This window comes from Panthera onca, chromosome D3 (assembly GCF_046562875.1).
Source record: "Panthera onca isolate mPanOnc1 chromosome D3, mPanOnc1 haplotype 2, whole genome shotgun sequence".
NCBI classification, from domain to species: Eukaryota; Metazoa; Chordata; class Mammalia; order Carnivora; family Felidae; genus Panthera; species Panthera onca.
The window spans coordinates 22,590,829-22,616,340 of NC_138350.1; the positions used below are offsets into that span (position 1 = coordinate 22,590,829).

Below are 25,512 nucleotides of genomic sequence, written 5' to 3' on the forward strand. Positions count from 1 at the left end.
ATCTTGGCACCCTTTAAAAACTCAACTGACCATAAATTAATGTGTGGGCTTATTTCTGGACCTTAACTTAAATTCCATTGGTCTATATATCCATCCTTATGCTAGTACCATAGCTCTTTTCTCAGTAGTATAATTTAAAGTTAACTTTGGTCTTTGGTATGATTTGAACATAGAGATTCATTTTTCTTCATGAAAAGCTCCTGTTTTTCTCCAGAACTTTTTTTTTTTTTGAGAGCAAGACAGCAGATGCATGCAAGTGGGGGAGGGGCAGAGAGAGAGAGAGAGAGAGAGAGAGAGAGAGAGAGAGAGAGAATCTTAAGCAGTCTCCATGCCCAGGGCAGAGCCCGACATGAGGCTCAGTCTCACAATGGTGAGGTCATGATCTGAGCCGAAATCAAGAGTCAGATGCTTAACCGACTGAGCCATCCAGGCACCCCTCCAGAACTATTTGTTGAAAGACTATCCTTTATCTCTGTTGAAAATCAACTGTTCATGTAAGTGCAAGTCTATTTCTGGACTCTATTTGGTTTCACTGATACCTATAGCAGGAGTTGAAAACCTTTTTCTTTCATAAAAAGTCAGATAGTAAACATTTCTGGCTTTGAGGGCCATACAGTTTTTTCTCAACTACTTAACTTTGCTATTGTAGCATGAAAACAGGCATAGACAATGGGCATGGCTGTGTTTCATTAAACTTTATTTACAAAAGTAGGTAGGTAGTAGAATTCAGTCTACATACCACTGTCTGCTAACTCCTGATCTATATGACTATTCTCATGCCAATACTACTCTCTTCATTACTACAGCTTTCTAGAAAGTCTTAAGATCAGGCAGGATTAGGCCTTAAAAGTTGACCTTTTTAAAAATTATTTTAGTTATTCTATGTACTCTGCCTTTCCATGTAATTTTAAGATCAGCTTGACAAATTTAAAAAAAACTATAATTTTAATTTTTTTTAATGTTTATTTATTTTTGAGAGAGAAAGAGAGACAGACAGAGTGCAAGCAGGAGGGGCAGAGAGAGAGAGAGACACAGAATCCAAAGCAGGCTCCAGGCTCTGAGCTGTCAGCACAGAGCCTGACACGGGGCTCGAACTCACTAACTGTGAGATCATGACCTGAGCCAAAGTTGGACGCTTAACCAACTGAGCCACCCAGGCGTTCCTAAAAAAAAAAAAAAAAAAAAAAAAAACGAAAAACAAAAAAAACCCAAAACAAAACACTATGATTTTGATTGGGATTGCATTGAATCTATAGATCTGGGAAAATTTGACATTTTAACAATATTGAGTCTTCTAATCCATGAACAATGTCTGTATTTATAGTTATTTATGTCTTCTTTAATTTACTCTTGCAATATTATGTAGTATTTGGTATATAGGTCTTTAATATCATTTGTTAATTCTGAAGTTATTTATGCTATTGTAAATGGAATTTAAAATTTTTATTTTCCAACTGTTCGCTGCTGGTACATAGAAACGCAACTGACTTTTGTATATGGCCTTGTAATGTGCAACCTGGATAACTTATTATTTGTAATAGCTCTTATGTATAATTGTCTACATACATGATCATGTTGTCCATAAATTAAAAAAAATTATTTCCTCCTTTCCAACCTACATGCCTTTTCTTTTTCTTGCTTTATTTCATTGGCAAGGATCGCTAGTACTGTGTTAAAAAGAAGATGTGTGGGGGGCGGGCACCTGGATCGCTCAGCTAAGCGTCTGACTTCAGGTCAGGTCATGATCTCATGGTTCATGAGTTCAAGCCCTGCATTGGGTCCTCTGCTGTCAGCACAGAGACCACTTTGGATCCTCTGTCCCTGCACTCCTTTTCTGCCCCTCCCCTGTGCTCTTGTGCTCTCTCAAAAATAAATAAGCATTAAAAAAGAAAAAAGAAAAAAGAAAAAAGAAAAAAGAAAAAAGAAAAAAGAAAAAAAAAGAGGTGAGAATGGGCATCGCTATTTTTTCCTGATTTTATTAAGTAGAAAGCACTGAACCTTTTACCACTGAATATAATGTTAGCTTTAGATTTCTCGATAGCTGCTCTTAATCAGTTGAGGAAGTTCCATTCTATTCCTTGTTTGCTGATGACTTTTATCATTAATGGGTGTTGTGTTTTCTCAAGTACTTTGGCTGTATTTTTATTCTGAAATAGTTTCAAACCTACAGAACAGTTATAATAATAATACAAAGAACTTCCTTATCACTTTTACTTAGAAATCTACATTCAAGTCGGCAACTGCCTGAATGATATCCTTTGTAGAAAAGGACCTAATCCAGGATCACAGATGTACTTAGTTGTCAGGTCTCTTTAGTTTAATGCTCCCATTAAGAACAGTTTGTCAGTCCTTTTTTGACCGTTGTGACTTTGACAGTTTTGAAGAACAGAGGCTAGTCATCTTGCAGAATGTCCCTTGTTTCAGATTTGCCTAACGTTTCATCATGATTAGATTCATATCATGAATTTTGGGCAGAAATATCACCAAAGTGATGTTATGCTCTTGATAGGTCAGGTGGGATAGAATGTTTAGTTTCCCTATAACTGGTGATACTAACTTTGATCACTTGAGTAAGGAGTATATGCCAGTTCTCTCCACAGCAGAATTACTTGTTTTCCCTTTAGAGTATTTTGTGGGGCAATCTTTGAGGCTATGTAAATACCCTGTTCCTCATGCAACTTTCACCCAGTAGTAGATAAAGTCATGGGATATCTGCAAACCCTGATATTTGTTCTCTGAATTAATTATTACTATGACGGTTGCCAAATGGAGAATTTTCTAATTCTGTCATATAATCTACATTTCTTAGCTGCCATTCTCCTATAAGAAAATGCCTTTCTTCTCCTCATTTGTTTACTTATGTATATCAGTGTGGATTTGTGGATTCTTATTTTATTCCATGAGGTATATTTATTATTATAATTATTTGTTTTGAAGCTCAATGTATGTTAGATTTGGACCATGGAGACCCTTCCAGTTGGTTTCTGTGACCTTTTGACTAGCCCTATAACTCCTTACTTTTTTTTTCTTTTATGTTTATTTTTGAGAGAGAGAGAAAGCAGCGGAGGGGCAGAGAGAGAGGTGGACTGAGGATCTGAAGTGGGCTCTGCGCTGACAGCAGAGGGCCCAAGGTGGGACTTGAACTCATGAACCATGAGATCATGACCTGAGCTGAATTTGGATGCTTCACCAACTGAGCCACCCAGGGGCCCCTCCTTACTTTCTTGTACAACAAGCTTCAGACCCCTCTTGCACTTTCTCAGGATCAGCTCTAGAATTAGCAATTTTCTCCAAGCAACCCTCGTTCTTTTTTTAATTTATTTTTTGTTTTGTTGTTGTTGTTGTTTAGAGGGAGGGGGGAGAGAGAGAGAGAGAGAGGGAGAGAGAGAGAGAGAGAGAGAGAGAGAGAGAGAGAGAGCAAACAATAAAGAATCTTAAGCAGGTTCCATGCTCAGCACAGAGCCTGACATGGGGCTCGATCTGATGACCCTGGGATCACGACCTGAGCCCAAATCAAGAGTCAGACGCTTAACTGACTGAGGCACCCAGGCACCCCAAGGAGTCCTAGTTTTGATGTAATGGAGAACAATATCTAGAAACCAAGATCTGAGGACTAAGTGTGCTCTGTGCTATCACTGTGTCACTGTTCGAGGTCCTCTCAGTGGACAGAGATAAGGAATATATATGTATATACATACACACACAGACCTACTAACATGTTTATATTTATTTCCATAGCTCTCTCTCTATATATCAAAACCATAAAATATATACTAATAACTTCAATCCCCATCTGACAGTCTAGGCTTTATTTTGGTTTTCTCTGGCTCCCTTTGCCAATAGTGAGGAACCTGGCTCCCATTATCTTCAATATGTTAACTTGTATGCTCAATCCTTTTGCAAGCAACCAATCACTCCATAATGTTAGGTCAATTGCCTTTCTAAGCCACCTGCCTCACAAAAGCCCTGACCTTGCCAGGCTACTCTCCTTGCTTGGACCTGATGAATGGCTTTTTCACTGAATTATTAATGAAGGACAAAAGAAAAGAAAGAAAAAGGAAAGAAAGAAGGAAAGATACAGCAAACAATAGCATTATTGAACCTTAATAGCTAAGGAGTGAATTTTAGATAGAGGAAAGGACAGAAAGAAAAGAAAATATTTTGTCCAGGCAAGGGCCCATAACATAGCAAGGAAATAACCACTACCTTGGCCTATTCCCAGAACCCCTGTGGAGCCAGAGATGTCCCTGCTCATAACATTCAAGGGCACAAGGAAATACATAATTCTGTCAGAGGTCAAATAGGGATGCAAATATTGAGATTTTCCTCTCTTTTCTCTCCCCGTCTTTAGACAAGAATGCTACTTCACGCTCCTGAATGCCAAGCCCCATTCCTCCTCCTGCTCCTCCTTGGCAGAAAAGTAGTCATACGGTTTGATACTTTTTTTAAAAAAGTATATATATTTTTAAGTTATCTCAGCAGAATGCATTTATATCTTCATGCTTTTCTATAGATATACAGCCATAGAGCCATTACCTTGAACCTCTGACTCCGACAAAAGCTGATGCAGGTTTGTATGGTAAGTTTGTTAGACGTTTTACTGGCGCCAGTTAGAGGAGGTGGGTTCCCATGATCCTTGTAGCAGCCAAGGTTTCCAGGCACTGGAGAAAAAAGAAAAGCAAAAGAATTTCACAACATCTGGCTGTGAAACACAAAGAAGGAAGAGAGATTTGTGCCAGGTACTTTCATCTCAGCTAACGTTTCTACTCCTAAGGTACAAATAAATAATAAGCAACAGGCTTTAAAAATGGAAGTCTTAGTGTAATCTGGCAAATGCCACGTTTCTGTTTTCTTGTGAAGAGTGTGTGAGGCCCGGGTCCACCTTTAACTAACCCACTGAGTACTGAAGAGAACTAAGAGCAATTTCCTCAAAATAGAGAAGTTACAATAGGCAAATTATGTTTCGGAGTCACCGGAGGGCAGGAAAAGCCCTTGGAAGCCCTTCATCCTGTCTTGTGCCTCCCCTTGTTCTTAGAGAGCTCCATAAGTGGGCTTCCCAAAGTGCCTTCAGTGAGTGTATTCGTCTCCTGTAGCTGCTTGAACAAATCACTACAAATCTATTGGCTTAACACAGCATAAATTCATTATCCTACAGTTCAGGAGGTCAGAAGTACTAAATGGATCTTGCAGGACTGAAATCAAGGGGTTAGCAGGGACTTGTTCCTTTTGGAGGCACAGGGGGTATCTGTTCCCTGCCTTTTCCATCTCCTGGAAGCTGCCCCTAATCCTTGGCTTGTGGCCACACCATTCCAAACTCTGCCTCCATCATATCTCCTTCCCTCCCTCTGCTTCCAGCATCACATCACCTTCTCTGACTCCGATCTTCTGCTTCTCTGTTATAAGAACCTCTGTGATGACATCGGGCCTACCTGGATAATCTTCCCGTCTAAAAATCCTCAACTTAAGTACATCTGCAAAATCTTTTATGCCATGCAAGGTAACATATTAAAAGATTCCAGAGATTACCGGATAGACATTTGGGGGGGGGGGGGGGTCATTATTCAGCTTACCACAGTGAACATACTAGTGTTTCACAATCATGTAATCGGATGGTTTTGTCTAGTAGAAAAAGCTATATCTGAGAATAAAGAAACCTGAATATATGTATCAACTGTGGTAGACAGCTTTCAAAGATGGCACTCAATGATCCCCATCTCCTGGTGTTCATGCCATTGTGGAATCCCGTCTTCTTGAGTGTGGGCTGCATCACTGCTTTTGACCAACAGAATGTGATAAAGTTGATGGGACTCCATTTCTGTGATTAGGTTATAAGAGCCTGTGACTTCTGTCTTCCTAGTAGACTCTATCTATTGCCTTCTTGGCTTATATACTTTAATAAAACAATACGCTATGTCGGAGAAGCCATGTGTCAGGGAACTGAGGGTGGCCTTTAACCAATAGCCAGCAAGAAACCAAGACTTTCAGTTTTTGCAGTTACTGAATCCTACCAACAACTATGTGCACTTGAAGGAGGTTCTTCTCCAGTGGAGCCTTCATATGAGACCCCAGTCCCAGAAGACACCACAATTGCAGCCTGGTAAGAAACCTAGAAGCAGAGGACCCAGCTAAACCATGTCCAGATTTCCTGACCCATAGAAAGTAAGACAATAAATGTGTGTCATTTTAAGTAACTAAGTTCTAGGGTAGTTTGTTATACAGCAATAGATAACTAATACACCTATATAATACCTACTAAATATATGTTTGTTGAAGGAAGGAAGGAATTTATTGTGGGCCATGGACAAATCAGCCCCTCTGGGTCTTAGTTTTCCATCTGTGTTATTAACTTATGAATCACTCCACTATCAGATGAAGCCCTTTCCCCTATTTTTGCTGTTTGGCTCCTCACAGTTTATATAACTGAAGACATAATAAGACATGAATGAGGCCTCGTCGTAGAAGCACTTCTAGGTCAGTTAAGACCTAGATATATTATCTAATTCCAAAGTGAGCCAAACAGACTCCTAGAAAGTGTTTTTCCTTTATATTTAAGACTAGAAAAAAGGGGCATCTAGCTGGCTTAATCGGTGGAGTGTGTGACTCTTAATCTCAGGGTTGTGGGTTTGAGTCCCATGCTGGGTGTAGAGATTACTTAAAAACAAAACCTTTTAAGGGGAACTTGGTGGCTCAGTTGATTGAGTGTCTGACTTCAACTCAGGTCACGATCTCACGGTTTGTGAGTTCAAGCCCCGCATCAGACTCCCTGCTGTCAGCATAGAGCCTGCTTCAGATCCTCTGTCCCCACTTCTCTCTCTGCCCCTCCCCTGCTTGTGCTCTCTCTCATAAAAATAAATAAACTTAAACAAGAAATTAAAAATCTTTTTTTTTTTTTTAAAAAGACTAGAAAACAGCATGGTCCAGTTTAACAAGGTTTACATCCACATTAGCCTGTTGGCATATAAAAATATATGCGTGATTCTGTATGTATGTACATACACACACTTCTAAATTTCTGCCACCATCAACATCTAACCAGTTCCTGTTAAATTGGCAGGAAGTACCACTGCTAACCAAAAGAGTCACCCTTCCCCTTCTAGCCAAGTGGTTACCCTTCTCCCTTGCGTCACACATGGTTCAAATATAACAAATGTGGCTCACCACACAAATGTTAAAATGCATCTTTTGGAAACAAACCAAATCTCTATAGTGGCGAATGTAAACAGAAAAGCTCTAGGCGGTAGGAGTCCGGTGTTCAGTGAGAGCCTGGCCTGGGAATGGCTGGGTTTTAGAGGTTAAACAAATGCAGTGAGTTAAGTGTCTCTAGGCGGGGGCGTAACCTATAAGCCGAGTTTGTTAAAGGGACCTTGTGTATGGAAACCCAAGCCATGTATTTAATGGCTCTTAATAAAAACTACTTGATCATCATCATCCTGGTCATTTATTCTGATTTTTGTCTCATTTATTCTATTATGCTCATAAGTAAGCACGTTATTATGTATTAGCTTATAGAGAGCCCAAGGCGTATAATCATAAATGTTAAGATTAGATGTAAACAAGGCTATGGGTTGCATTAATGCAGCTGGAACTTATAAGCTTCGCTCACAGTTTGATGAGCAAATCCAGGCAGTTCATGTTCCAGTGGGCTGGTGTGGTGGATCTCTGGAAGTCAGACCGTACCACGCTGTAGCTCCATCCACCTGAATCTCCATGGCCTAAGGTATCACGCTTGTCATGCCCAAGTCAATCACTTGCCAATTACCATCAATTCCACCTCCTTGCATACCGCAGACATCTGTCCATGTCTATCTCCATGCTGCCACTTCCTCAGGTTAAGCCACCATCTCCTCCCACTTAGACCACTGCATTAGCCCCCTCTTCTACCTCCTTGCTTCTAGGCGCACCCTAAAATGGTTAGTACACTGCAACCAGAATAATCTTTACCACACGTGGCAGGCATAAGGAAGGGTAAGGACAAAGGCTTTTGAGGCAAGAACGATGCTGTCCTCTGCAGGAACAAAAAGAAGTGAGGGTGACCCATGACAGAGAGAGGGAAAAACAGTAGGAGCTGGAGAGGTATGCAGGGGCCCTGCCGAAAACCCTCAAAGCCCCTCAGGATCAAGTCCAAACTCTCTCACATGGTACACAAGGCCCTGCCTGACCTGTGCTGCTTTCTCCTCTTCCCCTCCCCCCTTTCCCTCAGCTCGGGTCCTAGATGAAGGCCAAATTAAATGACAGTATATGTGCAAGTTTCCCCACTGCACGTTGCTTTCTGGCCTCTGGACTTTTGTACATGCCCTTTCCTTTGCTTGGAATACTCTCTCCTGCTTAACATTGCAGCCTGAGCACTGCTTCCCCCAGGGAAGGCCCCCTCTACCCTACAAAGAAGATTATATGCTCCTGCTGTGTAGTCCTATAGCAGCCTAAGTTGCGCTTGATTCTAAACACTTGTTCATGTGTCTCTCTCCCCAATTAACCATGAACGACTTAAGGGTAGAGCTGTATCTTCCACACACCATTGTATTCAGAGGGCTCTGTATTCACGGAGCCGTGCTCTAAAACTGCACGCTGGGGGGCGCCTGAGTGGCTCAGTCAGTTAAGTGTCTGACTTCAGCTCAGGTCATGATCTCAAGGTTTGTGAGTTCGAGCCCCGCGTCGGGCCCTGTGCTGACAGCTCAGACCTTGGAGCCTGCTTTGGATTCCGTGTCTCCTTCTCTCTCTGCCCCTCCCCGACTTGTGCTCTGTCTCTCGAAAATAAATAAATGTAAAAACAAAATTTAAACTGCACACTGGATGCACAAGCATGTTCTGCACCAGCCACCCAGAACCATGGAGTGAGTGGGTAAAGGTATTTCTTAGGCAGCAGTGAAAGAAGAGAGTAGGGTGGAAGTGAAAAGTAGAGCCCACCTGCATAACAACATCCACTTAAAGCTAGTGACCACTGGTTCTGACTCCTGCCTGCACATTGCCCTCTTGCTTTTCTTTTTTTTTAGTTTTTTAATTTTAAGTAGGCTTCCCTCCCAGCACAGAGCCCAGTGCAGAACTTGAACCACAACCCTGAGATCAAGACCTGAGCTGAGATCAAGTGTCAGATGCTTGACTGACTGAGCCACCCAGGCACCCCACACACTGTCCTCTTTGGCTATCAGAAACACTGTTCAAGGGGCACATGGCTTAGTTGGTTAAGTGTCTGACTCTTGATTTCAGCTCAGGTCATGATCTCACAGTCATGAGATCGAGCCCCATGTCGGGCTCCGCACTGGGCATGGCGCCTGCGTAAGATTCTCTCTCTGACTCTCCCCTGCTCACTCTCACTCTCACTCTCTCTCTCTCAAAACAGAAAAGAAAAAAGAAAACACCATTCAAGATAACGGAGTTTCCATAAAGGTTAACTCGAAAACTTAAAGTTTTATCCTTTATCAGGAAAAGTTTTATCTGAAAAAAGTTTTATCTGGAAAGTTTTATCCTTTATCTGGAAAGAACCTTTCTAAAATGCATTAGCTATTTCTTTTTAAAAACTTAACTCAGGGGGTCCCTGGGTGGCTCAGTCGGTTGAGCATCCAGCTCTTGATTTCGGCTGAGGTCATGATCTCACAGTCCTGACATTGAGCCCTGTGTTGGGCTCTTTGCTGGGCATGGAGTCTGCTTAAGAATCTCTCTCCCTCTCTCTTTGCCCCTTCCCTGTTTGCTCTTGCTGTCTCTCTGAAAGAAAAAAAAAAAACTTGGGGTGCCAGGGTGGCTCAGTCAGTTAAGTGGTCTTGATCTCTCCGTTTGTGAGTTCGAGCCCCGTGTCGGTCTCTGTGCTGACAGCTCAGACCCTGGAGCCTGCTTCAGATTCCGTGTCTCCCTCTCTCTCTGCCCTCCCCCACTCATACTCTCTCTTTCTCTCTCAAAAATAAACATTAAAAAATTTAAAAAAAAAAACAACTTTGTTTAACCTACTTTAAATTTCTCTTGGTGGCTTGAGGTCATCAAATGTGCTTCACCAAATGGCCCCAGCCTGGTGTGCTTTTTTACATTCTTGTGTCTGACTTCAATAGTTAAGTCTGTCCCCTTGGTTACCAGCCTGGGCTGCTGAACCCTCAAAACGTCGGAACTGGAAGGAGTCTCAGAGAGCATCTACTCTGTGCTACTGTCTCTGTGTACCCTCTTCTTAATTTGCTGCTTCTTGGGCTTACAACAATACCATCGAGCTTATTAGATTTGTGTGAAAAATAAGAACAAGTGGTTTCCAAAAGAGGGAGGGACTCTAGGATCCTCACTTTCTGGCATCCATCCTGTAGCTCGGGAGTTGCTTTTTGTGTGCTCACGTCCTGGTCTGAGGCAATATTCTGAAGGACACTGTCGCTACTGCCATCTGTTCGGGAGCAGTGAGCATTCTGCAGCAATCACAAATGGGAGCTCTGGAGTCGGACAGACCCCAGGGTGAATTCTGGCCCCAGTTTCATCCACGGTGGAATGAGAAGCAATATGGCCTCAAAGGGTTCTTCTGAGAATTAAAATGAGATAATGTAAATAAAGTAAGCACCACAAGGCCTGACAAGATGATGTGTGCGGAATAAACAGTGTTTATTACCATTACAGTTGACCCTTGAACAACAAGGGTTTGAACTGCACGTGTCTACTTTATGTGGATTTTGGACAGGACAGGACTAGAAGTGTTATTTGCTCTTCCTTATGATTTTCTTAATAACATTTTCTTTTCTCTAGCTGCTTCTATTGTAAGAATACAGCATATAAGAAATATAACATGCAAAGTATGTGTTAATTCACTGTTTATATTATCGGTAAGGCTTCTAGTCAACAGCAGGCTATGAGTAGTTAAGTTTTTGAGAGTTAAAAGTTATGTGTGATGTTTGTCAGGGCCCTTAACCCCTGCATTGTTCAAGGGCCAGCTGTATATATAATAGGGCTTTCATCATTCACCACACAAACAGAAACAACTTGCTCAGTAATAGAAAACGAAAATAGCATTCATTGAGTTAAAAGGCAAAATCAAAGGCAGCCACCTCAAAAAAATGGGTTTAATTCCAGATATTAAAACATCGATCTCTTACATCTGGTGAGCACACAGTAGACTTCCACATAAGCATCTCACATGGAAATCAAAGCCCTTTGAGGAAGGCAGCATGCATGAGGTTATTCTATGTGACAAAGAAGAAACCACCGTCCAGCAAGGTTAAGGGCCTTCCATGGGGGCCCAGAAGATGGAACTGGAGATCACAAGTAAGCTCGAGGGTGGCAGATTCTCACTTTGTGGTTTTGTTCCCTTTTCTCATAGGGCCAGTCTGGCGAACTGAATGGAAGTAAGATTAAAGACTGACTTCTCAAACACACTAGTCCCTCAACACTCTGTGTGCCACGAGGCCAGCCTCTGAGACAGTGGCCAGCCTCTGAGGGGTGCCACTGCCCTCTGACTCGCGCTGGAAAGTGTGGCTCCAAGTCTCGCCGGAGAAGACACGTCATGTAGTCTTCAAAAGCATTACTGGCCAACTGAGTGCATTTCCAGACCGTGTCCCACCCTTAGCTCTTCCCAGAAGCAGGGAGGAAAAGTCAATTTGAAAAAGGATATTTGTTCTCAAATTCCTTTTTACTTTCAAGACCACTTTAAAGTCCTGTGGCTTGGTCATGCATTTTTCGTCTTACCAAAGCGACTTCATCACTTTCAATTTAAAAAAAAAAAAAATCATCTTAAAATACAAACAGACCCCTTGTTTATCATAGTCAGTGCTTTAAAACACATGACAGTTAATTAGCAACATTCTCTTCAGATGTTCAGAGGTCTTGACGAAGATAAAAGTTTTAGAGGTGGCTGAGGGGAGATGGTTCTCTATTCAGATTAATCCAGGAACCATTGTTCTTTTACTATCACAAGGAACCATTGGGAAACAGCCAGGCAGGCTGACTAACCACCCATTACATTTGGATATAATTGTGGCCTCATTGTGAAGGTGCTATGTATACCTCCATAGGGGCCTCCATGGCTGACAACCCTTTTCTAAGGGCCACCTATTGCCCATGGCACCTTCTCAGAGGAGCTGCTCCTATCCCTCCTCTGCTGCTGGTTGGGAACAGGCCAAAAGACTCCATCCTCTGACTGACTCCCATAGGTCCCATCAGATTCTTTCTCCCAGAAAAGCTGGAATTGGGATTTCAGTTCGTGAATTGTGAGCACTAGACTTGTAGGGTTCTGTAAGTGGGAATTAAGACAACCAGCCATCTTTGGGCCACCTGAGTCGAGGAGTGAGCTGATTCTTCTGGTCCACAAAGAGGAAGAAGAATGGATACCATCCTGAGAGAGACAGGCAGAGGTGGGAGACCATGGGGCTCCAGAGAGAGATGGCAAGAATGGGTACTTTCCTCCCAGGTTCTTGGGACACATGAATGGGGGTTCTGCACTATATTCCCAACGTCCTTCCAATAAATCCTTTTTGCTCAAGTTAGCTTGAGTGAGTTCTATTCCTGGCAATCAATTCCTGACAAAGATAGAAAGCATGTCCATTATGGCAAAAGCTCAGTGTGAATACATATCTTCAGATGGCAATTTATATAAGAAGTCCTGACTGCAACTGTGTTTTCTATCCCAGTGCTCTAACCAGATCTGGGATATTTGTTTAAGAAACCAGAAGCAGAGGTGCCTGGGTGGCTCAGTCGGTCAAGCGTCCGACTCCGGCTCAGGTCATGATCTCACGGTCCGTGAGTTCGAGCCCCGCGTCGGGCTCTGTGCTGACAGCTCAGAGCCTGGAGCCTGTTTCAGATTCTGTGTCTCCCTGTCTCTCTGCCCCTCCCCTGTTCATGCTCTGTCTCTCTCTGTCTCAAAAATAAATACACGTTAAAAAAAAATAAAAAAAAAAAAAAGAAACCAGAAGCAAAGTTCTTATCTGGCATTTTGGAAAACTTCCTTGGCTCCTTTTACTTTGTCTTATAAGTGAAATCTGCTTCTTCAGAAATGAAGAAATGAAATGTGGTGACTCTGCTTATTTTAAGTCATTTCACCTTATGTTGAGACCATCTTCCGCCCCTGGGATCTCACATTGGTGTCTCAGTAGTTGATTTCTTCCCTTCATGGGAACAAGAACTAAGTTCACATGAGATGATGCCATTGGTGTCCTATTTGAAGACCAATCATTCCAAATACATCCTTCTGAGAGTTGATGGGTTAGGTGTAGACTCATCCACTCTCTCAACCATGAACCATGACCACAAGTGCACTGCTCCCCATCCTGTCCATCTACAACTGCCGTTCCAGATCTGGCAGCTGCCATCTTGGTCCAAGTCCTATGCCAGTATGGCTCCACTGTACTTATTTAACTTTATTTCTAAACATTAGCTGTCCTTTGTCAGTCATACTGATTCTGGAAGTGGCACTACTCATGTCTCTGAGTCTCCTATCAGGTCACCCGGACTGTGACCTGATGTAAATGTAAGTAAACACAGACTTTTCTTCCCCTATGAAATTTGACCTTTAGGGGAAGGTAGTAAGAGTTTCTAAGGATCCTGACCCCCACATGGCCCTGATGAATCACAGTGGTAGTTCTCTTTTGGTGAGAGTTCCTTCTCTGAAACTGAATTTCTGGTGATTTAATGTGGTAGACAGTCTTCAAAAGAGGATCTAATGATCTTGCCTCTCCCCATACATGCGGGTTGCTCCCTACTTTAAGAGTTGGCATCAATTTCCTTTGCTTTTGAATCCGGGCTGGCCTTGTGACTTGCTTTGATCAACAGAATGTGGTGGACTTCTGAGTTCATGCGCTAAGAAGACTGGCAGTTTCTACTTTGTCTCTCTTGAAAACCAGCCACCATGTGAGAGGCCTGAGTACGCTGTTGGAAAAAGTGGTCATCCAGGTAGAAGCCTGTAGTCATCTTGGATGTTCTAGCCCCAGCAGAGCCCCCGGGAGAATGCAGCCACCAGACTAAGCCCAGATGAGAGTGGCAAAAGAACCACCCTGCTGAAATTTGGTCAACCCACACGAGCAGGAGAAATGATAAGCTGTTGTTATCTTAGGTCACAAGGGTTTGGCACCCCAAACTGTACTGTTGCACAGTAACAGACAGCTGAAACACCTTACTCGACAAAAGGTCAGTCCAAGTTCAGGAGGAATGTTACAGCTGTGTCTCTGGGAAGAAGAGCTCAGTTTGTTGACTTGAACTTTTGTTTCTCAGGGACACCACAAATATCCCAGGCAAGGAACCACAGAGGCATCTTTTACTCTTCCTGCTGTTCCATCCCTTATATATTCTACTTGTCATCAACTTTTGTCTTCTTCTTAAATGTATCTTAGATTTAACCCTTCCTGTCTTATCTCACCATTGCCATCACAGTTCAGACCCTGATGCCCTGGATTTAGAAATCCACACCCATCCTCTCCTCCCCAGACTTTCTTCCTCGGATCCATCCTGTAAATGGACACTGGGCTCATCTTCTTAAACTAGGGCTTTCAGTGTTTCAGTCCCCATCTAACCAACTCTGGCTTTTGAGGTTTCGAGGCCTCACCTGGTCCCTCCCTGTCCACTCCTCTACTTCGGCAGCAGGTTCCCCAGTCCACACGTACAATCCTGGGTCCTTCCTCTAAGTCCCTGACAGGCTGTTCCATGACCTGGTGTGCCCTGACTCGTCTAGCCCCATCTGCCTTTCTCTGTAATGATGCCTCCAATCTCCCCCACCCTACTGAGAGCCCTCTCATCTGCAAAAATTCACTGTGCTCCACCTCCTAATTCAATCTTATTTATGTAACTGGTGGGCTGGCCTCCAATTTCTTCCCATGTTTATAACTCAGATTCCTAGTTATATCATAAAATTGACAGTAGGGACTCTTTCTTATGTTTATGTATATTCCTTACAGGCCAGTGCAAGTGTAAAGGTTTTCAGTAAAATGACCCTTTTGATCTGAATGATTTTCCCTTTTTAAGTTATTAGTATGACTTACCCAACTGTGCTTTAGAACATTTTGGAAATACAGTATATATCTGTCATTGAGGAAAATGTCCATTTAGTTCAGAAAGTTTCCTCATGGAAAATTAAATAATATCTACTGCCAAAAACAAAGAACAATCGAGTAACCACCAGATCTGAAACCATAAAACTGTACTGTGAGAACAAATGCAGGGCCTCTTGTGTTCCCTGACTGCAATGCCACATCAGGCCCCAGGGGAGTGGCTGCCCCAGCAGCTGAGGCATGCTACCGAGCCCCATGGCTAGTCAGATAAAAAAGGAATGGACAGAAATAACACACAGGTTAGGAATAACCTATTTAGGAATTGCATGACGGGGAATATGCCAACAGCAGTCCATTCCCTGTGGAAAGCCCAGGCCACCATAATACCTGCTAGGACTTCCATGCCCACCAGGTGCTGGGCCCTGGACTTGGGGTTTTGTGCACTTTACCTACTGAATCTTCAAAAGAACCCAAGAAGGGACAAAGGAGGAGACCAAGGCTCAGAGGAGAGTCATTTTGCCAAAAGCCATTGAATGATTAAGATTCAAATCTAAGCCAGTATGACTCTGACATCCACATTCTTTCCATTAACTTGTGTTGTCTTTCTTACTGGAAGAGACGTGATGTCACATCATCAAGAATATTTAATGAGCATGTGCTATGGTCTCCACTGTGCTAGGTGTTGCAGAAGATTGTTTAAATATACGGCTTGAGGGGGAAAGATGCCATCAGCACCCTCTGTAATTAACATCCCATCCATGTCAAAAGAGAGCACCTGCTACACAAATGCAGCTTCATCTTAAGTCAGACCTTTCCATCTTTCGTCTCTCCTTCACAGAAGTTCCAGAGCTACCCCTGCTCCTATCTTTGAACAGCTTAGCCTAGCTGGGAAAACAAAACTTCTCCCATAAAGCAAAAATGAATCGTATAAAGCAGGAGTCTGACATATGCTAATGTAATGTGAATCTAAAAGGACTCAGTGAAACAAAGACGTTAAGTAATTGTAATGGCCGGAGAGAAGAAGTGAAAAAAATATTGGTCTGCATAATTTATATTATTAATAGTCATTTCAATATTGCTTTGGCTATCAGCTAAAATGTGGGGTTTCGTTTTAGCTGGGAAGTGTTAATGATGCACACAGATGTGTCTTTTCGGAAGTGAACTTCAGCCCATGCAATGAGGGCACAGTGCTGGGAGAGACCCCCAGGCCTGGACAAGGCGCCTGGTGCAGTGCTTCACGCAAAGGGCCCAACTCTGGGGACCCCCTTCCCAGCTGAGAACAGCTGGGCTGGGAACACCCGCAGAGACGGCCCAACATCCTACAGAGTGGTTCTGCTGCGCACAAATGCTTCCTGGATACCATCACAGCCTGCGGTCCTCCTGGGGCTTGGGATTTCCCAAACTCAAAGAAGACAAGAGACTGACTTAGAGTTAACAGCTTGAACTGCAGACCCTCTGTCGCCACTGAGTTAATCCTTCGGTTTCCACAATGTCAAAAAGGCAATCTTAATAATTCGGCATACTATCAGAATTTCAAACTCTAATTCCCAAACAATCCGCCAAGAAAATTCTCAAGAATGACCTCAACAGTAGCCTGGATCCATCCCAGGGCCCCCATTTTCAAGGAAATAAAGGAAATGGGGCTGTTCTCAAGTACTGGAAGGAAAGGGCACTGGGCTTGCCATTAGGAGCCCTAGATTCAAATCCGATTCGGCTCAGGGTGTAATCCTCATCAGATCACTTCACTACTCCAGCCTCATTGTCTCATCTAAACAATGGTGGGTGGGGAGTGGACATAGCACCTGCTTCACAGCATTTCTGGCAAAGGTTAAGTGAGGCAATGTGAATATACGTGTTTCATACATAGCAGGTACTCAATAACAGCTGAAATAAAAGCTAAAACATGCTAAATATCAGTGCTGACATTAAAATGCAAAAACTGCTAACAGAGACAAAACATTTTCTGTAATTTGAGAGACTGCCTTGACAACCACTGCCAAAGTGCCCTTGGCTTTTTTACGCAAGCTCTGAACATAGCTTTAAAAACTCTTTTTAGGGGTCACAGTTGGAAGCATTTTTGTAGGGAACAACAAATCTGTTTTAATAAGGTCAAGGTGGCATTTAATTAAAAGGCACTTGAGCCAGTGAAGTCAGCAAAGGCCCCATTTTGCAGAGGTGCTGTGGCTGACACCCTCTGGGGGCTCCTTTGTATGAAGGATGCAATCTCTGGAGAACTTCTCACAGATTAACAGGGAGAAACTTCGTCCCAAATCCCTAACACGGAAGTTTGAGAAGCTATGGCAAAACATCTCTTTCTGACACTCCACACTCTTCAACCTCATCACCATCTTCCTGGGTCAAGTCCAAGCTCTGTACCCAGACCACAAGACTGTCCATTATCTGGCCCCACCTAATTCTTCTCAGACCTCATCTCTTGCCCTTCCTTCTATAAAATTTCTATCTTGGGATGCCTGGGTTGCTTAGTCAGTTAAGCATCTGACTCTTGATTCGGCTGAGGTCATGATCTCGCAGTTCGTGAGTTTCAGCCCCCACATGGGGCTCTGTGCTGGTGGTGCTAAGCCTGCTTGGGATTCTCTCTCTCTCCCTTTCTCTCTGCTCCTCCTCTGCTCTCTCTCTCTCTCTTTCTCTCTCTCTCAAAATAAATAAATAAACTTAAAAAATAAATAAAATTTCTATCTCAGCAACACTGACATTGCCTAGGAATTCACCAATGTGTGCATGCGTGCAAACTGTTCCCCCAATACCCTCCCTACTCCACCAACCCTAACATCTAGTACCTGGCTACTTCAAGTGTAGTCCTACAGCTCTGCATCCCAGGGACTGGTTAGAACTGCAGAGTCTCTAGCCTGTCCCAGACCTACTGACTCAGAATCTGCACTTTAATAAGAACCCTGTGATTGTACTACTACTACACTTTCATAAGGAAACTAACAGTTGGAGAAGCCATGTGCCAAGATCCCACCTCTTCCAGACGCTCTTTTTGATAAAGAGTAGCCCCTGCCTCCCACCATGCCAGGGAAGATGTACCTCCTACACTGTTCCCAACCTTCTGCTCATCTCATTTATTACAAAGTATGTTGCATATGCTTATCTGTTTATGTGTCTATCCTTGGTCCTAGACTTGGGACTCCCCAAAGGCTGCAGACCATGCTATCCTTGTGTTCCCTGTGCCGTGCGAGGTACTGCATATGGTCAGAACTTAAAAAATGTCATTTGTCACAGCTAGTGATTTTTTAAAATGTTTATTTATTTTTGAGAGGGGTGGAGGGACAGAAAGAGAGGGAGACACAGAATCCAAAGCAGGCTCCAGGCTGAGAGCTATCAGCACAGAGCCTGATGCAGGGCTGGAACTCACGAGCTGTGAGATCATGACCCACGCCAAAGTTGGACACTTAACCGACTGAGCCACCCAGATGCCCCAATAAGTTTGTTTGTTTGTTTGTTTTTTAAGATTTTATTTTAAGTAATCTCTACATCCAACGTGGGGCTCAAGAATCACACACTCTACCAACTGAGCCTGCCAGTGCCTCTTAATAAGTTTAATAACTAAAACTTTTTTTTTTTTTTTTTTGAGACAGAGAGAGACAGAGCATGAACGGGGGAGGGGCAGAGAGAGAGGGAGACACAGAATCAGAAGCAGGCTCCGAGCCATCAGCCCAGAGCCCGACGCGGGGCTCGAACCCACAGACCACAAGATCATGACCTGAGCCGAAGTCGGACTCCCAACAGACTGAGCCACGCAGGCGCCCCAATAACTAAAACTTTAATCACTAACTTTAGTAACTAACTCAGATACCTGTGAGCTATGTGCAAAAGTATTACAATTTAGGTTAATTGGGTTAATTATGTTACACATTTGAACCCAGATACTTTGAATGTTGTATTTATATATTTACTTTTAAATACTTTAAAAAATATTCTAAAATTGGGACACCTAGGTGGCTCAGTTGGTTAAACATCCGACTCTTGATTTTGGCTCAGGTCATGATCTCATGGTCATGAGATAGAGTCCCGCATCGAGCTCCACGTTCAACATGGAATCTGCTTGAGATTCTTTCTCTCCTTCTCTCTCTGCCCCTCCCCTGCTCTCTCTCTCTCTCTCTCAAAACAAATAAACATTTAAAAAATATTATAAAATTTTAAGATATGATAATAGGATTTATGAAACTTTCAAACATACACAAAAGCAGGAAAGACTAACAAGCCCATTGTCATCCAGCATCAACAAATATCCACTTTTTTAAAAATCATTCTAGTTTCATCTATTCCCCTCATCTGACCTATTTATTCTTTGGGAGGCTAGATCATTAAAAAAATTTTTTTTAATGTTTATTTATTTTTAACAGAGAGAGAGAGAGAGAGAGAGAGAGAGAGAGAGAGAGAGAGACAGCATGAGCGGGGGAGGGGCAGAGAGAGAGGGAGACATAAAATCCGAAGCAGGCTCCAGGCTCTGAGCTGTCAGCACAGAGCCAGATGCGGGGCTCAAACTCACAGACCGCGAGATCATGACCCAAGCCGAAGTCGGACGCTCAACCGACTGAGCCACCTAGGCACCCCTAAATCATTTTAAAATAAATTCCAGATACATTATCATTTCAACCACAAATATTAAAAAAATTTTTTTAATGTTTATTTATTTTTGAAGGAGAGAGACAGAACATGAGCAGGGGAGGGTCAGAGAGAGAGGGAGACACAGAATCTGAAGCAGGCTCCAGGCTCTGAGCTGTCAGCACAGAACCCGACATGGGACTCGAACTCACAAACTGTGAGATCACGACGTGAGCCAAAGTCAGATGCTTAACCGACTGAGCCACCCAGGTGCCCCTCAACCACAAATATTTTAGTATGTATCCATAATTTAAAATGACTTCAAAGATTATTTATATATATATCTCCACCATGCCAGTATTGTACCCAATAAAATTAACAGTGATTCCTTAATATAATCTAATAGTCTGTGTTCAAACTTCCCTATTTGAGAGATGAATATTTATAGTTGAGTTTGTAAATGTCAGGTGAGTGCTTTATACCAAACAAATAATAGCTCTCAGAGATGAGAAGGTAAATTTATCATGTCTGTTGTTTCTCAAAGCCCAAATCAGCTTTGTGAAGGAAATTTGCCTTTAAATGCCATTTGTAGATTTCCCTCCACCTCAGAACTAGATAACTTTTACAAAACTATACCAAACTTTTATAAAGAACCTAAAGGTAAGATAGAACAAATCAGAAGGCATGCTGAGGTCCATTCAAGTGTGTCCCTCGGAAGCAATGAAATCAGTGGGAATGAGAATGGTGAGGAGGATGGTTTAACAAAAGAGAGATATGCAAAGAACAGGTATTAAGCCAAATGGTTTCCCCCTCAAAAGCCAAACCAACAGCACTCAGAGTTGTAGAGGATGGGATCTAGAGGGATGGTAACCTTGATGATGTTGAAATTTGCCGATCTATATTTGTTCTGTCTGCAATAGGAACTTGGGGTTTCTGAGAAACATACCAGCAGATGTGCTTTGAAGAGTAAATCCAATTACCTCAGAGTTGTTCGCCTTTTAAGGGGTAAGTTCTGATCCAGTCTCCTTAGGTCAAAAACACAGTTCACGCTTCTCTTTGCCCCCAGTTTGAATCATATTTCATCTCTGCCTCCCTGCTTTCTTAGCTCTGTCCGTAACACGCTGACGGGCAGAATTCCGGTCTCCACACAATGGCCCGCCATTCAACCACATTCTGCTTTGTCCCTAAACATCCACTCCCCCAGCTCCTGCTGCGTCTGTTATATTCAGATATGAACTTTCCAGGAATCTGATCATGTCACAGGCCTTTTCCTGTATGACAAGTTCGACGCTAATCGTGAATAGTGGGCTTCACACAGAGGGTTAGTGTTATTCATGAAAATTATGACTCCACATCCAGAAATAGGGCAAAACTGGCCTAAAATAGGCAGGCTGGATCTCCATTGAGTCCAGTAGGCAATTACCAAGGTTTCTTGCTTCAAACAGCCCAGAAGTCTTTCTCAGCAATGTTAATCAGACACATTCGAAGCATAATGTTCTGCCAGGTCCAAGGTCTGAGGCTTAGCTAGATGGGGGAGCCCTGGTGACCACAGGGTGAATGGAAGGGTTTTCCAAAGAACCAAAGCCAGACACTGTTCCCTCCCCCACCACCTCCCAAACCAGGTACTCCTCAGCTCTCATTCCCAACTTTTGTATGTCTCCCTGCCCAGACCATTTCAAGGCCAACTTTAGAAGCTTTGACAGGGCTACCAAAGGACCATAAGGAAAGGAAATTATATTTGATTTTCCTTTTTTGGAACAGTGAGGCATATCCAGCAAATATTAGGAATTAGAGGGGTACTAGACGGGTTGTTTCATTTTCCGGTGATTCTCTCTTCTGAAACTTAGTTTCAGTGACCGCATGAGTCGGTTCCCGTTGGCCCAAACTATATTTTATAAATGTGAGTTGAGGATTATCTTTCCAAATAAAAGCGGCCAGATTGAAATCCCCTCTTCGCCATTCCTGAGAGAATGACATAGGCTGGTACTAAAAGACTATCTTTGTGTAGAACAAATGGACCGAGGAAAATCTGCTTTCCTCTCCCCCTGCCCCTTTCTTCTTTACATAACTAGAGCCAAATGAGATGTTTTTCATTTTAAAAATTTGATTAAACAGACTGAGCAAAAGCCCATTCTGCTGGTCTTTACTGTTTTCTCAATTTTGGGACTGAATCAAGGCATACTCGGGTTGGAAGGATAGGGAGGCCAGGGCCTCACTGCCAGGCAGTGGTGCCATTCGGAAGTTTAACTTTTAGAAGTTGAGAGCTGGGGCCTGCAGCGCTGGTTCAGGGGATGCCCCTGCCCTGTGAGGCAACAGAATTCAGACTGGTGTGGTGGGCGTGAGTGACAGGTCCCAGGTCCCACGTGAACCTCCATGTCACTGTACACACATAGCCTCCTGACCTGACGAGCGAGGAAGGTGGCAGGGCCAGGAGTGAGGGTAAATAATACGGAAAAGACAACTGGGTAGAATGATTATGAATAAGCTGTCCTTTCCCTCAGCTCTAGGAACTGAGAAAACCTGCCTCGTTGGCTTATTTAAAAAGTTGTCAAGAACACTACATTAGGAAGCTCCTTAAAGCGCCATTGTAGGGGCGCTTGGGTGGCTCAGTCGGTTAAGCCTCCGACTTTGGCTCAGGTCACGATCTCGTGGTCCGTGAGTTCGAGCCCCGCGCCGGGCTCTGTGCTGATGGCTCACAGCCTGGAGCCTGCTTCTGATTCTGTGTCTCCCTCTCTCTCTGTCCCTCCCCCGTTCATGCTCTGTCTCTCTCTGTCTCAAAAATAAATAAACGTTTAAAAAATATACATATAAAAAAATGCCATTGTAGTTTTGGCTTCTGTACTTTAAACCTTCCTGCAATATTTTCTACCTTGTTTTCAAGTATCTTCCTAAGATTCTCTGCCACATCGCATATTCCCCAAGGGTCAGCATATCTTTCTGCCTTTGCACCTCGCATATAATAAACACTGAATATAGAAACATGAAGCAGCTAGAAAACAGGCCGTGGAGTAAAATGCTGAAGAAACTGGGTTCTCAGTAGTAGAGAGCAATGAGGTATGGGTTATTATAAATAACAACAGAACATCTTTTGGCTTTGGAGAGTATCAATTAAATACTTACTGAATACCAGTCTTCAGGGGAGATAGTGCGTGAAATGCAAATAGCTAATGTCATAACTTAGTTTTACTGTCTATCAAGGGATTCTTCATTCATTCTAGACAATTCATTCCCAAAAGTATAAGGTAGTTTTTTCCTCTTTGGCTTGCTATTGAGTTCATGCCAACTCTATTCATGAACGAATCAGCATGAGGAAATTAAGTAGAAGTAGAAATTCTGGGTGGGCTTATCCATCAAGGGAATGGGGTCCTGAGGGAAGCAGGCATTCAATTTCTGAAAAGCCTCAATAAGAGATGTGAAAATCCTCAGCCCAGGACGGCATCTCCTTTGATCTGCTTCATGAAATCCACCTGCCTGAATGACCTGTCCTCTGGCAGTGACCTTCCACTCTGAACCCTTGCTGCTCAGTGTCCCGAAACCCTCGGCTGGTGTGTCAGGGGCTTACTCTGGCAAGCAGGAATCTCACAGTACTTCCAGTAGACGCCGTCCTCGTGCTCTGCCACGTAGCACCAAGGGCTCACATCTCCATCTGGGTTTCTGTCGGGGAAAGAACATGTAAGTAACATTTCTGTCGTGTTAAGTCAACTGGCTCATTGCTTTTTCAGTATTACCAAAAAGGAACGTGTCAGCCTCTGTGTTACTTCTAATCATTGGTATGCATCTCAGTGCTGCCTCTTATGAAGAAGAGAAAAATGGGGGGGCACCTGGCTGGCTCGGTTGGTACAGCTGGGGGCTCTTGATCTCAGGGTCATGAGTCTGAGTCCCACATTGGATGTAGAGATTACTTAAAAAAAGAAGAAGAAGAAAAAGAAGAGGAAGAGAAAAATGGTAACACTACAAGAACAAGCTTATGCACTCTGACATATACTTTAGAGTTTGGGGGCAGGGGGTGGTGTGCGTGATGAGCAAAGGTGATTCATATTTACACAAATTCACGACAGTGTAACCAGGACAACTGACCACAGAACAAATCATGCCAAGCAGCACTGGCACCTTAAGTGTGAACACAGTGACTCCCATGGCTGAGAGCACAGGTGTGCTCAATACTGTGGATAAGAATGTGAATAGACCCAAATGGTCAGGATGGCAATTTGGTAATTAGAGGCAAAGGCCCTAAAAATATGCAAAGCCCCTTTGCCAGGCAATTTCTCCTTTAGTACTTTATTTTAAGGAAATCTTCACTTACAAAGATGTTCACCACAGCATTTTGACAATACAAAAAAAGTCAGAAACAACTATTAAGGATTGGTTACATAAATAGGTTATATCCATATAAGGGAATGCTGAGTGTCTATTAAAAATGCAGTGTAGGGGCGCCTGGGTGGCGCAGTCGGTTAAGCGTCCGACTTCAGCCAGGTCACGATCTCACGGTCCATGAGTTCGAGCCCCGCGTCAGGCTCTGGGCTGATGGCTCAGAGCCTGGAGCCTGTTTCTGATTCTGTGTCTCCCTCTCTCTCTGCCCCTCCCCCGTTCATGCTATGTCTCTCTCTGTCCCAAAAATAAAAAAAAAAAAAAAAAAAAAAAAAAAAAATGCAGTGTAGGGGCACCTGGGTGGCTCAGTCGGTTGAGCATCCGACTTCAACTCAGGTCATGATCTCGCGGTCCGTGAGTTAGAGCCCCGCGTCGGGCTCTGGGTTGATGGCTCAGAGCCTGGAGCCTGCTTGGATTCTGTGTCTCCCTCTCTCTCTGCCCCTCCCCCATTCATGCTCTGTCTCTGTCTCAAAAATAAATGAATGTTAAAAAAAAAAATTTTTTTTTTTAAATGCAGTGTAGAGACACATCTATTGATATAAAGACATATCCACATCTTGTTAGGTTTTTTAAAAGGGTAGTTCTAAAACACGATTGGGAACACAACCCCGTTATTTGAGAAGATGGCTTCAAGAAAGGATACACATCAAACCCTGGAAAGTATCTCTGGAGAATGAGACTAGCAGTAATTTTAATCCCTTTTCTTTTCTGATTCTCTTTATTTCCCTATTTCTTCTACGATGAACACTGATTGTGTGATTTTTTAAACAGTAAAATAAAATTCACATAATACAGACTCCACTGACAAGCTTTCACCAGGATCAGTCTAGTTGACACACGTTTGATAGAAACAGGTCCTTTTCCTACCTCAAGATACTAACTTCTCAGAAAATTCTGAACAAAGCTAAGCCATCAGGCAGAACATGCAATCCTGTGATTCTGGTACCAACTTCTGATACAGCAGTGATATTTTTAAAAGGTTTATTTCACATTTCTAAATGCCCTCGAAGGTCTTTTCAAGTCAAGGATGCCCTGACAATATGGGCTACACTGCTGAAACAGACCCCAAAATGACAGGGTTACCAGGCACGCAGAAAAGCCCTGCCTTCTCCCCACTGCTTTCTGAGCTCCCTTTCTCGCAACTCAGAACACTGGAAACCTGACACTCCAGTTAGGCCGGAAATGGGCACAGAGACCCTGCAGCCAGGAGCTTAGGAGCCACCCCAATCAGGCCTGAGAGGGATAAGCCTATTGTGTGGTCCAGAAGATAAGCTGCCCTGAAGCACAAAGGGTCCTTTTATTTTCTGTGCCCAAGGGCAGGTGCCAGAGCCAACTCTGCTCTTCCCGGTCCCTCTGCTTCCCCTCTAATCCAGAGCCGTCGAGCCTGGAGAAGTGCATTCCCATCACTCGCCATCTCGCAGACATCTCAACTGCGACGGGTCTGGCACCGGAGCACAAGACAAACATGGTGTCGGATATCAGCCGAGAAATCAAAGCAGGAGAACTTGTACAAAGCCCTTCTTTAAACAGTATTTCACTGTCATCTTCCTCCCTCTATTCAGTGTCCAGCTTTGATGTACTATTTGGTAGAGACCTTTGAAAACAACTGTTTATTATCAATGTCAAAAACCATTCTGAAAAG

At 43.2% G+C, this 25,512-nt stretch overlaps 1 protein-coding gene across 2 annotated transcripts in view; it reads right to left on the reverse strand.

Moving 5' to 3' along the window:
- KREMEN1 (kringle containing transmembrane protein 1) overlaps nt 1–25,512 on the reverse strand; it is a 72,901-nt gene that overhangs the window by 22,678 nt on the left and 24,711 nt on the right. For both annotated transcript variants that reach the window (XM_060612818.3, XM_060612819.3), the window contains exons 3-4: nt 23,065–23,156; nt 4,537–4,661 (exon numbers count right to left, since the gene is read on the reverse strand). In XM_060612818.3, the coding sequence (XP_060468801.2) occupies nt 4,537–4,661; nt 23,065–23,156 (217 nt within the window). The remainder of the gene's footprint in view (nt 1–4,536; nt 4,662–23,064; nt 23,157–25,512) is intronic.